The 12,345-nt window shown below is 54.0% G+C and overlaps 1 protein-coding gene across 3 annotated transcripts in view; it reads left to right on the forward strand.

Moving 5' to 3' along the window:
* The first annotated feature begins 235 nt into the window (after window positions 1–235).
* Window positions 236–12,345, forward strand: part of LOC127013277 (cartilage-associated protein-like) — a 29,661-nt gene continuing 17,551 nt past the window's right edge. For 2 of the 3 annotated variants that reach the window (XM_050892063.1, XM_050892064.1), the window contains exon 1: window positions 236–610. Coding sequence is in view for 1 of the 3 variants with exons in the window: in XM_050892062.1 (XP_050748019.1) it covers window positions 1,315–1,319 (5 nt within the window). In the remaining 2 variants the exon portion in view is untranslated. Of the gene's footprint in view, window positions 611–1,224; window positions 1,320–12,345 lie in introns of all 3 variants that reach the window. The other variant, XM_050892062.1, reaches the window with a different exon arrangement.

Raw genomic sequence — 12,345 nt, forward strand, 5'->3', positions numbered from 1 at the left:
CACCACCTTGCCCCCACCCACGCCCACACCCTCCCCGCCACGGGGACCCAATGCCTTCCCCGAACACCCACATCACCCCCACCCGGACCCGGACCCGGACCCGGACCCCGACCCGGACCCGGACCCGGACCCGGACCCTTACCTTCCTCACTCTTCCTCTCTCTTACTTCTAGCACCGCCCTTGCCTCCCAAAAACATTCCCTCCTTTCCCCAAATTACACACACACAACCAACCAAACCTCCCCGCACAAAACACCAACGCTACCCACACGCACACCACCACACCCACGCCCTTCGCTGCCTTTAAACCCGGCTCCAACACCACACGCAACAACTTCCCTTTCTACATTAAAGCCTCTGCACACACACACAACGCAACCTGTCAGGCAGGGGACAGGACGTTTCAATAACACGCTGGGCAGGCACTCCTCGCATTCTCAAAGCCATAGACGCATACCAAAATCACATCACCACCAATGTTTCCAGTTCTTGTCTTACAGACTTGACCGATTCTTTCCCCCCCGTGTGGTATGGACAAAGTTGGCAATCTACGCATCACAGCAAAAATCATTCCTACTTACTGTTTCGGAGACACTTAAGGAACGGGCAGGTAGGAATGGGAGAGGGAAACTGGAGAAATCCCTCCTCCCTCTCCCTTTCCACTGGTTTTCAATCCCCTTTGCAGTAGGTTTGTGGGGTGCAGTTTGGTGGGTTTGCCTTTAGTGTCCGCTGTTTGTGTAGTCTTTCCTAGCAGATGGCAGTCCAGCTCTGAGCTCTTATCAGGCGGCTTCCCCAGGGCAATTTGGCTACATCTTGCGTTCTGGGAGTAGATGTTTCTGTGCCGCCGCTTGCTCCTCTGGAGGGAGCTTTCTCGTAGCCACTGAGTTTACTTAGGCATGTGTTTTAACATTTCACAAGTGCTTCAGACTTTTTCTTTCTCTCTCACTCTTCCCAAATAGGCGTATATATACCAGGTAGTTTATAAAAATACGTGTGTGTCTCTATATAAAATAAAAAATAGAAATGCATGCACACAGAAGTAAAAAAATAAAACACCTGAACACCTGCCTGCCCATGGGAAGTCGGGAACCAATTCCTTGCTTTGCTTTGCTTTGCTTGCGCGTGCGGCTTTTGCTTTACCTACTAAACCGTCTTCCTCTCACCCCCCGCGTTTTTCGCACTTTTACTCTTCCAATGCTCTTCCCCCTCCCACCGGGGGGGCAGTGAGAGTGAGCGAGCGGCTGCGTGGTGCTTAGTTGCCGGCTGGGGTTAAACCACAACAGGAGCATACGAAAGACTTGGAGACAAAGCCTGATGAGGTATGCTTTTTATTCAGAGTCTGGTCTTTTGGAACTGTTCTCTTACTCCTCCTCTTCTGTGAGATTCAAGGATCTCAGTTGCTTACGTGTTCTCACTCTCCTTTCCCTCTTGCTGTCTTCCTCAGTCATCTCTGTTCTGCCGCCTCGATGCGTTCAGGAATTCTCACCTCTCGTGCTTTTCACTGTTCCATAAATGAGTCACAGTACATCACAGACAGCGGCATACCTGAAAGCTACTACATGCAGGTAACTAGTGGAGCTAAGCAGGTGCACGGAGTTACTCAAATGCACGAGTGCTGTAGCGGCACAACTTACAAGAACTCGGACATGCGGTGTTAAGACTCCATTAAAAAGCCCTGTCAAAACCTGTGCTTTAGGCTCCCGCTGTTACTTTGGTCCAGCAGGCTCTTCTGTTGTGCTGAAATGGAATTACCTCCTCTGCGCTCTCGGAAATACCTGGTAAAATCCATCAGCCACCTGTAGTTGTTGTCCTCATATGAACTGGATAACAGCTTCTATATCCAGACGGGATCCAGAAATGCAGAGAGATCCTTTACTGGATTTGATTTTGCACACAGCTTTCCACAGATCACTTACTGCTGCTTTTCATTCCTGCCGATTTTACAGCATCTCTTTCTCAGGGCCGTGAGAGCGTGCAACGGTGACAACTGGCGAACGTCCATCTCGGGCACGGAACTGGCTCTTCCCGATTTCTTCAAAGCCTACGATGACTGTACAGCCGCCTGTGAAGGCTCCCGAGAGAGCAAAGATTTTAAAGACTTCTCTCTCTCCATCGCAGGCGAGTGGTTAGGAAACAGGAAGGGAAGATGTTCCAAAAGTGCGTTTCAGTTTATCCGTGGGATTGGCTACCCAAGTCCTGTTCCTCAGTTTGCAGTGGGAAATGCGCATGGTGCCCCCTGCTCAGTTTAGGCCAATACAAGTTCATTAGATTCCCGGAAAACTGCTTGAATTCTGCTTTCCTTTTTTTTTTTTTATCCCAGGAACATAAAGGAGGGCTGTCAGAAAATCAGAACAGAGAGTTCTTCCATGAACACGGAAGTTGTGTGTCAGAATAAAACAGATGTGTAAGGAATAACGACTACTCCATCCAGGTAGCCATAGTTCTCCAGACAGGTCTCCTGACCATCCTTTCAATAGCAGTTTGGCCGCCTTTGAGGCTCAGTGGTCAGCCTGCCTTCAAAATCTGCTTTGTGCATCGCTGGTCATACGTCTCTCCTTTCGCCTAAATACGACAAGTTTCTGTTGCCCATTTTTCATCTTTCCTACAGCAGAGTCTTGCTAGCAGGTAAGATTTCTTTTTCTTGAATGTGTAGCTTAAAAAAAAAAAGCCGTTGCGTTGCAAAGAAAAACAGATACCAACCTTTTGATTGCTGTCAAAATGGCACATGCACACTTCCTATGCTCTTTGGTAGCAGAAGAAACAAGTCATTTCTCCGGTGCTCTGGGCTCACTGCTGCTGACGCTACTGGTGTGGAGAACGCCTGCCATGTTTTCTCCACCAACTTAAAAACATGAAAAATGCGACAGAATTTCCAAGTCGCTAGGAGGAAAACCAGCCCAACTTTTTGTCCTAAAGCCAGCAGACATGTTGGTGAGGGGAAACTTTGGTGAAATACGTGGATACCTGAGCAGCTCCACAGTTTCTCCCAGTGGGGAACTGGTATCCCCCGGTACAGCTGACACAAAATAGCTCTTGCAGGCTGTTCCTCAAGCCAGGCTTTACTCTTGGGCAAAGCAGGCAGGTGCCTAGGACAGCAGGTAAGGAGGGGAGGTCACATCACAGGTGGTAAAGCAAGAAACAGAAGCTTTCTTCCCCAGTGGGTCAGAGCCCTGACATCAGGATAACCCCCAAGCCACTGTCAAGAGGACAGCGTCCGTGCTCAGCTGTGATTGGCACTTGCTCTCGTCCTTCCTCTTCCTCCTTGGAAGGAAAGGACAATTCCCAGCACTAGTGGCGAGAAGGAAGGGTAGGAGTTACTGCATGATGTCATCACGGCCGTGTGCGCGCCTTACAAATATTCTGTTCTTGAGATACGAAAATTCAAATTGACTTGCGCTGCCTGGGCTGAACTGCGCTCTTGCTCCAGGGAGAGAGATTCTGCCTCCGAGGTTCTTCCTGCAGAAAGGAGATGGAGCAAAAAACGTTAAGCGCAAGTAGTTGGCGATTGCACTAGGTACGTATTTATCCCTGAGCAATGAGTTGTGTTTGGAAGCCAGCTGTCCTCATGGCATGGGATCGCTTCAGGGAGGAACTTGCGTCTCTGGCTTTAAGCGCTGGCTGGAATTGAACACTGCTGTGCCTGGGGGACTCCATTGCTCTTGTAAAAGATGGGCCTGGTCATTTCGGCGAGGAGGCTGGGGGTGCGCAAGAAGCTGGGAGGGGACACAGCTGGGACGGCTGACCCCAGCTGACCAAGGAGCTAGTCCATACCATATGACGTCATGCTCAGCAATAAAAAGCTGGAGGAAGAAGGAGGAAGGGGGGATGTTCGGAGTGACGGCATTTGTCTTCCCAAGTAACCGTTACACGTGAGGGAGCCCTGCTTTCCTGGAGAAGGCTGAACACCTGCCTGCCCCTGGGAAGTCGGGAACCAATTCCTTGCTTTGCTTTTGCTTTGCTTTGCTTTGCTTTGCTTGCGTGTGCGGCTTTTGCTTTACCTACTAAACTGTCTTCCTCTCACCTCACGGGTTTTTCGCCCTTTTCCGCTTCTCTTCCCCCTCCCGCCGCGGGGGAGCGTGTCGTGCTTTCACCCCAGCCAGCAACGAAGCACCACGCCGCCGCGGAGCGGGTGCCCTTAGGGCAGGGGGAGGCGAGGGGACTCACCGCCGCCCGGAGGAGTGCCGCCAAGCCGGCCAGCGGGAGCAGGAGCCGCAGCATGACGGGCGGCAGCGGGCTCTCCTCAACCCGCCGTCCCCTGACACGGCGCCATGAGCTGACTGCCCCGCCGGGCCGGGCCTGCTCCGCCCCGCTCCCTGCCCGGGAAACTGCCGGGCGCAGCACGGGCATCCCTCCTTCCCGCCGGCACCCGCAGCACTGGCGCTCTGCCAGCAGTGCCCTGCCTGCCTGCCTGCCTGCCTGCTCCTGCCGTCGCCTCCCGCCACCTCCCAGGACACCCCACGCTCCAGCCGGCCCAGGGCCGGGGACTTGCCCCAGCTCCTCCGAGGGGACGAAGGAAGCCCCCCCGCCACCTTGGCTGGGCAGAAAGGCCCCGCACCCCTCCAGCCAGCCCAGCCCAGGGAGGTGGAAGATGCGTCTCCCAGGGGACGGGACGGGCCGGGCCCAGAGGCGCTGAGGCTGCTAGAGCGCGAGGCCGGCGGGCCAAAAAGGAGGTGGGAGATGGCCCGACCCCCCTTTGCACCCAGGGGCCAATTTGCAGATGGTGCGCGAGGAGGCTTGAGGAGGCTTGAGGAGGAGGAGGAGGAGGAAATCCAGGGCAAGAGAGTGAAGGGGGGACACACCCATCAACGGAAAGGGGCAGAGGCAAAAGGGCGCCCCCTGGCGGTCACCCATCCGGTCCTAACCGGGACCGCCCCTCCTTAGCTTCCCCAATAGAGACACCGTAGGGCCGGGTGGCTACACACCGGCCCCAGCCGCTGCTCCCGCCAGCGCCGCTCTTAGCCCCCCCGTCCTGCCCGCACCCGGACCCGCTTGCCCCAACACCACCTTGCCCCCACCCACACCCACACCCTCCCCGCCACGGGGACCCAATGCCTTCCCCCGAACACCCACATCACCCCCACCGCGGACACGGACCCGGACCCCGACCCCGACCCTTACCTTCCTCACTCTTCCTCTCTCTTACGTCTAGCACCGCCCTTGCCTCACAAAAACATTCCCTCCTTTCCCCAAATTACACACACACAACCAACCAAACCTCCCCGCACAAAACACCAACGCTACCCACACGCACACCACCACACCCACGCCATTCGCTGCCTTTAAACCCGGCTCCAACACCACACGCAACAACTTCCCTTTCTACATTAACCCAGGGATGTTTTCGTTATCGCTGAGCAGTGCTTACACAGAGTCAAGGCCTTTTCTGCTTCTCACCCCTCCCCACCAGCCAGGAGGCTGGGGGTGCACAAGAAGCTGGGAGGGGACACAGACAGGACAGCTGGGGATGCAGGCAACTGACCAAAGGGATATTCCATACCATATGACATCATGCTCAGCAATATAAAGCTGGGGGAAGCAGAAGGAGGAAGGGGGGACGTTCTGAGTGACGGCATTTGTCTTCCCAAGTAACCGTTACACGTGAGCGAGCCCCGCTTCCCTGGAGAAGGCTGAACACCTGCCTGCCCATGGGAAGTCGGGAAGGAATTCCTTGCTTTGCTTTGCTTGCGTGCACGGCTTTTGCTTTACCTCCTAAACTGTCTTTCTCTCACCCCACGGGTTTTCTCACTTTTAGCCTTCCTATTCTCTCCCCCATCCCACTAGGAGGGAGGGAGGGAGCGGCTGTGTGGTGCTTAGTTGCTGGCTGGGGTTAAACCATGACAGACCTCAGTGAAATGAAGCACATAATAGAATTGCATGTATTCGAGTACCAGCCACAAAGAGAGCACCGACGAGTTATTCCATAGGCAATTAGGAGAAATTTCTGGATCGGTAGCCCTTGTCCTTATGGGAGATTTAAACTTCCCAGATATCAACTGGGAATATCATACTGCTGTGACGAGCACGTCTTGGAAATTCTTGAAGCTTGTAAGAGGTAACTTCTTCTCACAGGTACTCAGTGAGCCAACTAGGAAAGATGCCCTCCTAGACTTGCTAATCATGAATAGAGAAGCACTCGTGGGGATGTGATGGTAGGCGGCTGCCTTGGCCACAGTGATCATGAAATGGTTGAGTTTAAACTTTTCAGCGTAAAGAGAAAAAAGGACAGCAGAGTTGCTACCCTGGGCTTCAGGAGAGCAAACATTAAGCTCTTCAGGGAGCTATTTAACAGAGTAGCTTGGGAATCTGCTTGTGAGGGCTTAGGAGTCCACGAGTGCTGGTCAGTCTTTAAGAACCACCGTTCAGAAGCACAGGAGCAGGCAATTCCACTGTGTCCTAAGTCAAGCAAGCGGGGCAGGAGACCAGCTTGGCTGAACAGGGAACTCCTCGTGGAGCTCGGGAGGAAAAAGAAACTGTATGATCTCTGGAAGTAAGGTCAGGCTTCGCAGGACGAGTACAGAGCCGTGGTTTGTTTATGCAGGGAGAAGACACGAAAGGCCAAAGCTCAATTAGAGTTGAAACTGGCCAGTGTTGTTTCAGATAACAAGAAGGCCTTTTTTAAGTATGTTAATAGCAAGAGGAGGTCTAAAGAAAACATTGGACCAATCCTTGTTGAAGACGGTCCTCTGACTAATAGGGATGAAGAAAAAGCAGAGGCATTCCATGCGGTTTTTGCCTCAGTCTTTAATAATACTGACAGGCCTTGGGCTGCCCAGTCCCCTGAGTTGGAGGACTACGAAGGTGGGAACAGTGACTTTCCATTTGTGGACACTGAAATTGTAAGGGACCAGCTGTATCAGCTGAATGTTCACAAGTCCATGCGGCCTGATGGGATTCATCCCAGAGTACTGAAGGAGCCAGCGGATGTTAAGGCAGGAGCCCTCTATCATCTGCCAAAGGTCTTGGGAGTCTGGGGAGGTCCCTGCTGACTGGAAGCTAGCCAATGTTACTCTCATCTACAAAAAGGGCGTGAGGGAAGACCCAGGGAACTACAGACCTGTTAGTCTAACCTCAGTTCCTGGAAAAATGATGGAGAAGATTATACCGAGTACTATTGAAAGGCATTTAAAGAATAATGCAATCATCAGGCACAATCAACATGGGTTCACAAAAGGAAAGTCCTGGTTAACTAATTTGATATCCTTCTATGATAGGGTCACCTGCCTCGTGGATGAAGGGAAGGCAGTGAATGTAGTTTTTCAGGATTTTAGGAAGGCTTTGGACACCATCCCTCACAGCATCCTTCTGGACAAGTTGTCCAACTAAGGATGAGCAGGTTCATGGTGCGCTGGGTGAAGAACTGGTTGAAGGGCAGAGCTCAAAGGGTTGCAGTGAACGGGGCTACATCTGGCTGGCGACCGGTCGCCGGCGGTGTTCCTCGGGGTTCAATTCGAGGGCCAGCTCTGTTCAATATATTTATCAACGATCTGGATGCAGGAGTCGAACGCACCATTGGCAAGTTTGCTGATGATACCAAACTGGGAGGTGCCGTTGACTCCCAGAGATGGAGCAAAAAACGTTAAGCGCAAGTAGTTGGCGACTGCACTAGGTACGTATTTATCCCTGAGCAATGAGTTGTGTTTGGAAGCCAGCTGTCCTCATGGCATGGGATCGCTTCAGGGAGGAACTTGCGTCTCTGGCTTTAAGTGCTGGCTGGAATTGAACACTGCTGTGTCTGGGGGACTCCATTGCTCCTGTAAAAGATGGGCCTGGTCATTTCATTTGGCCAGTTATTTTTAGTTAGCTTCAGTGTTCTTCATGTTAGGAGTTGTCAGAGATGAAAACAGGGGAAGGGGCCTTTGCTGTTCTTTTGCCTTGGTCAGAGACTTGCTGCACCAGCTTAGATCACTTGCTTTCACCTGCCAAATGTGGCTAACAGGGAAACAAAGGCTTTAAAATATTTCTGTTCGGTGGTGTTGTCTAACGTCATATACCCGAGAACACTTGAAATTCTCTGATGGAAGGTTTTCTCTAGTCCTATCCTATTGTAGCAAGCTTTTGTAGACCTTCAGAGTTTCGTCACTCTCAGCCATAACCCCACCCCTCAGAGACCATACTTGCTGTCATCCAGTCTTCCCTTTGATAAAGGTCTCCCATGAGGCTGTGCTACTTTTCACACAGCTTGAACCACCTGTGCATCATTCAACTAGCACCATCTAGTTGCTAGCCAAAACGGCGAGGGCCCAGCGCGGCGGCCGGCCTGGCCGGGAGCGGGCAGGACCGCTCAGGAGAAGGAGCCGGGTCGCCGCCGCCGCCGCCGCCGCCCCTGCCCCGGCATCTCCCCTCTCGGCGCAGCCGCAGGCCCAGCACCTGCGCCCTAAGTAACACCACCCCCGAACCGCTCCTGAATTCGAAATGGCCCCAAGTTAATCGTCTTCCTCCGGGGCGGGAGGAGGCCCCCTACCAGCCGGGAGCCATGCCCGCCCGGCGGCCCCCCGCGCCCCTCACAGCTCGGGGCCGCCGGGCGGGCGGCCACGGGGCCGCACGGCGCAGCCCCCCCGGCGCCGCCGCGGAGCGGGTGCCCTGAGGGCAGGGGGAGGCGAGGGGACTCACCGCCGCCCGGAGGAGTGCCGCCAAGCCGGCCAGCGGGAGCCGCAGCATGACGGGCGGCAGCGGGCTCTCCTCAACCCGCCGTCCCCTGACACGGCGCCCTCAGCTGACTGCCCCGCCGGGCCGGGCCTGCTCCGCCCCGCTCCCTGCCCGGGAAACTGCCCGGCGCAGCACGGGCATCCCTCCTTCCCGCCGGCACCCGCAGCACTGGCGCTCTGCCAGCAGTGCCCTGCCTGCCTGCCTGCTCCTGCCGTCGCCTCCCGCCACCTCCCAGGACACCCCACGCTCCAGCCGGCCCAGGGCCGGGACTTGCCCCAGCTCCTCCGAGGGGACGAAGGAAGCCCCCCCGCCACCTTGGCTGGGCAGAAAGGCCCCGCACCCCTCCAGCCAGCCCAGCCCAGGGAGGTGGAAGATGCGTCTCCCAGGGGACGGGCCGGGCCCAGAGGCGCTGAGGCTGCTAGAGCGCGAGGCCGGCGGGCCAAAAAGGAGGTGGGAGATGGCCCGACCCCCCTTTGCACCCAGGGGCCAATTTGCAGATGGTGCGCGAGGCGGCTTGAGGAGGCTTGAGGAGGAGGAGGAGGAGGAAATCCAGGGCAAGAGAGTGAAGGGGGGACACACCCATCAACGGAAAGGGGCAGAGGCAAAAGGGCGCCCCCTGGCGGTCACCCATCCGGTCCTAACCGGGACCGCCCCTCCTTAGCTTCCCCAATAGAGACACCGTAGGGCGGGTGGCTACACACCGGCCCCAGCCGCTGCTCCCGCCAGCGCCGCTCTTAGCCCCCCGTCCTGCCCGCACCCGGACCCGCTTGCCCCAACACCACCTTGCCCCCACCCACACCCACACCCTCCCCGCCACGGGGACCCAATGCCTTCCCCGAACACCCACATCACCCCCACCGCGGACACGGACCCGGACCCCGACCCCGACCCTTACCTTCCTCACTCTTCCTCTCTCTTACGTCTAGCACCGCCCTTGCCTCACAAAAACATTCCCTCCTTTCCCCAAATTACACACACACAACCAACCAAACCTCCCCGCACAAAACACCAACGCTACCCACACGCACACCACCACACCCACGCCATTCGCTGCCTTTAAACCCGGCTCCAACACCACACGCAACAACTTCCCTTTCTACATTAACCCAGGGATGTTTTCGTTATCGCTGAGCAGTGCTTACACAGAGTCAAGGCCTTTTCTGCTTCTCACCCCTCCCCACCAGCCAGGAGGCTGGGGGTGCACAAGAAGCTGGGAGGGGACACAGACAGGACAGCTGGGATGCAGGCAACTGACCAAAGGGATATTCCATACCATATGACATCATGCTCAGCAATATAAAGCTGGGGGAAGCAGAAGGAGGAAGGGGGGACGTTCTGAGTGACGGCATTTGTCTTCCCAAGTAACCGTTACACGTGAGCGAGCCCCGCTTCCCTGGAGAAGGCTGAACACCTGCCTGCCCATGGGAAGTCGGGAAGGAATTCCTTGCTTTGCTTTGCTTGCGTGCACGGCTTTTGCTTTACCTCCTAAACTGTCTTTCTCTCACCCCACGGGTTTTCTCACTTTTAGCCTTCCTATTCTCTCCCCCATCCCACTAGGAGGGAGGGAGGGAGCGGCTGTGTGGTGCTTAGTTGCTGGCTGGGGTTAAACCATGACAGACCTCAGTGAAATGAAGCACATAATAGAATTGCATGTATTCGAGTACCAGCCACAAAGAGAGCACCGACGAGTTATTCCATAGGCAATTAGGAGAAATTTCTGGATCGGTAGCCCTTGTCCTTATGGGAGATTTAAACTTCCCAGATATCAACTGGGAATATCATACTGCTGTGACGAGCACGTCTTGGAAATTCTTGAAGCTTGTAAGAGGTAACTTCTTCTCACAGGTACTCAGTGAGCCAACTAGGAAAGATGCCCTCCTAGACTTGCTAATCATGAATAGAGAAGCACTCGTGGGGGATGTGATGGTAGGCGGCTGCCTTGGCCACAGTGATCATGAAATGGTTGAGTTTAAACTTTTCAGCGTAAAGAGAAAAAAGGACAGCAGAGTTGCTACCCTGGGCTTCAGGAGAGCAAACATTAAGCTCTTCAGGGAGCTATTTAACAGAGTAGCTTGGGAATCTGCTTGTGAGGGCTTAGGAGTCCACGAGTGCTGGTCAGTCTTTAAGAACCACCGTTCAGAAGCACAGGAGCAGGCAATTCCACTGTGTCCTAAGTCAAGCAAGCGGGGCAGGAGACCAGCTTGGCTGAACAGGGAACTCCTCGTGGAGCTCGGGAGGAAAAAGAAACTGTATGATCTCTGGAAGTAAGGTCAGGCTTCGCAGGACGAGTACAGAGCCGTGGTTTGTTTATGCAGGGAGAAGACACGAAAGGCCAAAGCTCAATTAGAGTTGAAACTGGCCAGTGTTGTTTCAGATAACAAGAAGGCCTTTTTTAAGTATGTTAATAGCAAGAGGAGGTCTAAAGAAAACATTGGACCAATCCTTGTTGAAGACGGTCCTCTGACTAATAGGGATGAAGAAAAAGCAGAGGCATTCCATGCGGTTTTTGCCTCAGTCTTTAATAATACTGACAGGCCTTGGGCTGCCCAGTCCCCTGAGTTGGAGGACTACGAAGGTGGGAACAGTGACTTTCCATTTGTGGACACTGAAATTGTAAGGGACCAGCTGTATCAGCTGAATGTTCACAAGTCCATGCGGCCTGATGGGATTCATCCCAGAGTACTGAAGGAGCCAGCGGATGTTAAGGCAGGAGCCCTCTATCATCTGCCAAAGGTCTTGGGAGTCTGGGGAGGTCCCTGCTGACTGGAAGCTAGCCAATGTTACTCTCATCTACAAAAAGGGCGTGAGGGAAGACCCAGGGAACTACAGACCTGTTAGTCTAACCTCAGTTCCTGGAAAAATGATGGAGAAGATTATACCGAGTACTATTGAAAGGCATTTAAAGAATAATGCAATCATCAGGCACAATCAACATGGGTTCACAAAAGGAAAGTCCTGGTTAACTAATTTGATATCCTTCTATGATAGGGTCACCTGCCTCGTGGATGAAGGGAAGGCAGTGAATGTAGTTTTTCAGGATTTTAGGAAGGCTTTGGACACCATCCCTCACAGCATCCTTCTGGACAAGTTGTCCAACTAAGGATGAGCAGGTTCATGGTGCGCTGGGTGAAGAACTGGTTGAAGGGCAGAGCTCAAAGGGTTGCAGTGAACGGGGCTACATCTGGCTGGCGACCGGTCGCCGGCGGTGTTCCTCGGGGTTCAATTCGAGGGCCAGCTCTGTTCAATATATTTATCAACGATCTGGATGCAGGAGTCGAACGCACCATTGGCAAGTTTGCTGATGATACCAAACTGGGAGGTGCCGTTGACTCCCAGAGATGGAGCAAAAAACGTTAAGCGCAAGTAGTTGGCGACTGCACTAGGTACGTATTTATCCCTGAGCAATGAGTTGTGTTTGGAAGCCAGCTGTCCTCATGGCATGGGATCGCTTCAGGGAGGAACTTGCGTCTCTGGCTTTAAGTGCTGGCTGGAATTGAACACTGCTGTGTCTGGGGGACTCCATTGCTCCTGTAAAAGATGGGCCTGGTCATTTCATTTGGCCAGTTATTTTTAGTTAGCTTCAGTGTTCTTCATGTTAGGAGTTGTCAGAGATGAAAACAGGGGAAGGGGCCTTTGCTGTTCTTTTGCCTTGGTCAGAGACTTGCTGCACCAGCTTAGATCACTTGCTTTCACCTGCCA

Source organism: Gymnogyps californianus, chromosome 2 (assembly GCF_018139145.2).
Source record: "Gymnogyps californianus isolate 813 chromosome 2, ASM1813914v2, whole genome shotgun sequence".
NCBI classification, from domain to species: domain Eukaryota; kingdom Metazoa; phylum Chordata; class Aves; order Accipitriformes; family Cathartidae; genus Gymnogyps; species Gymnogyps californianus.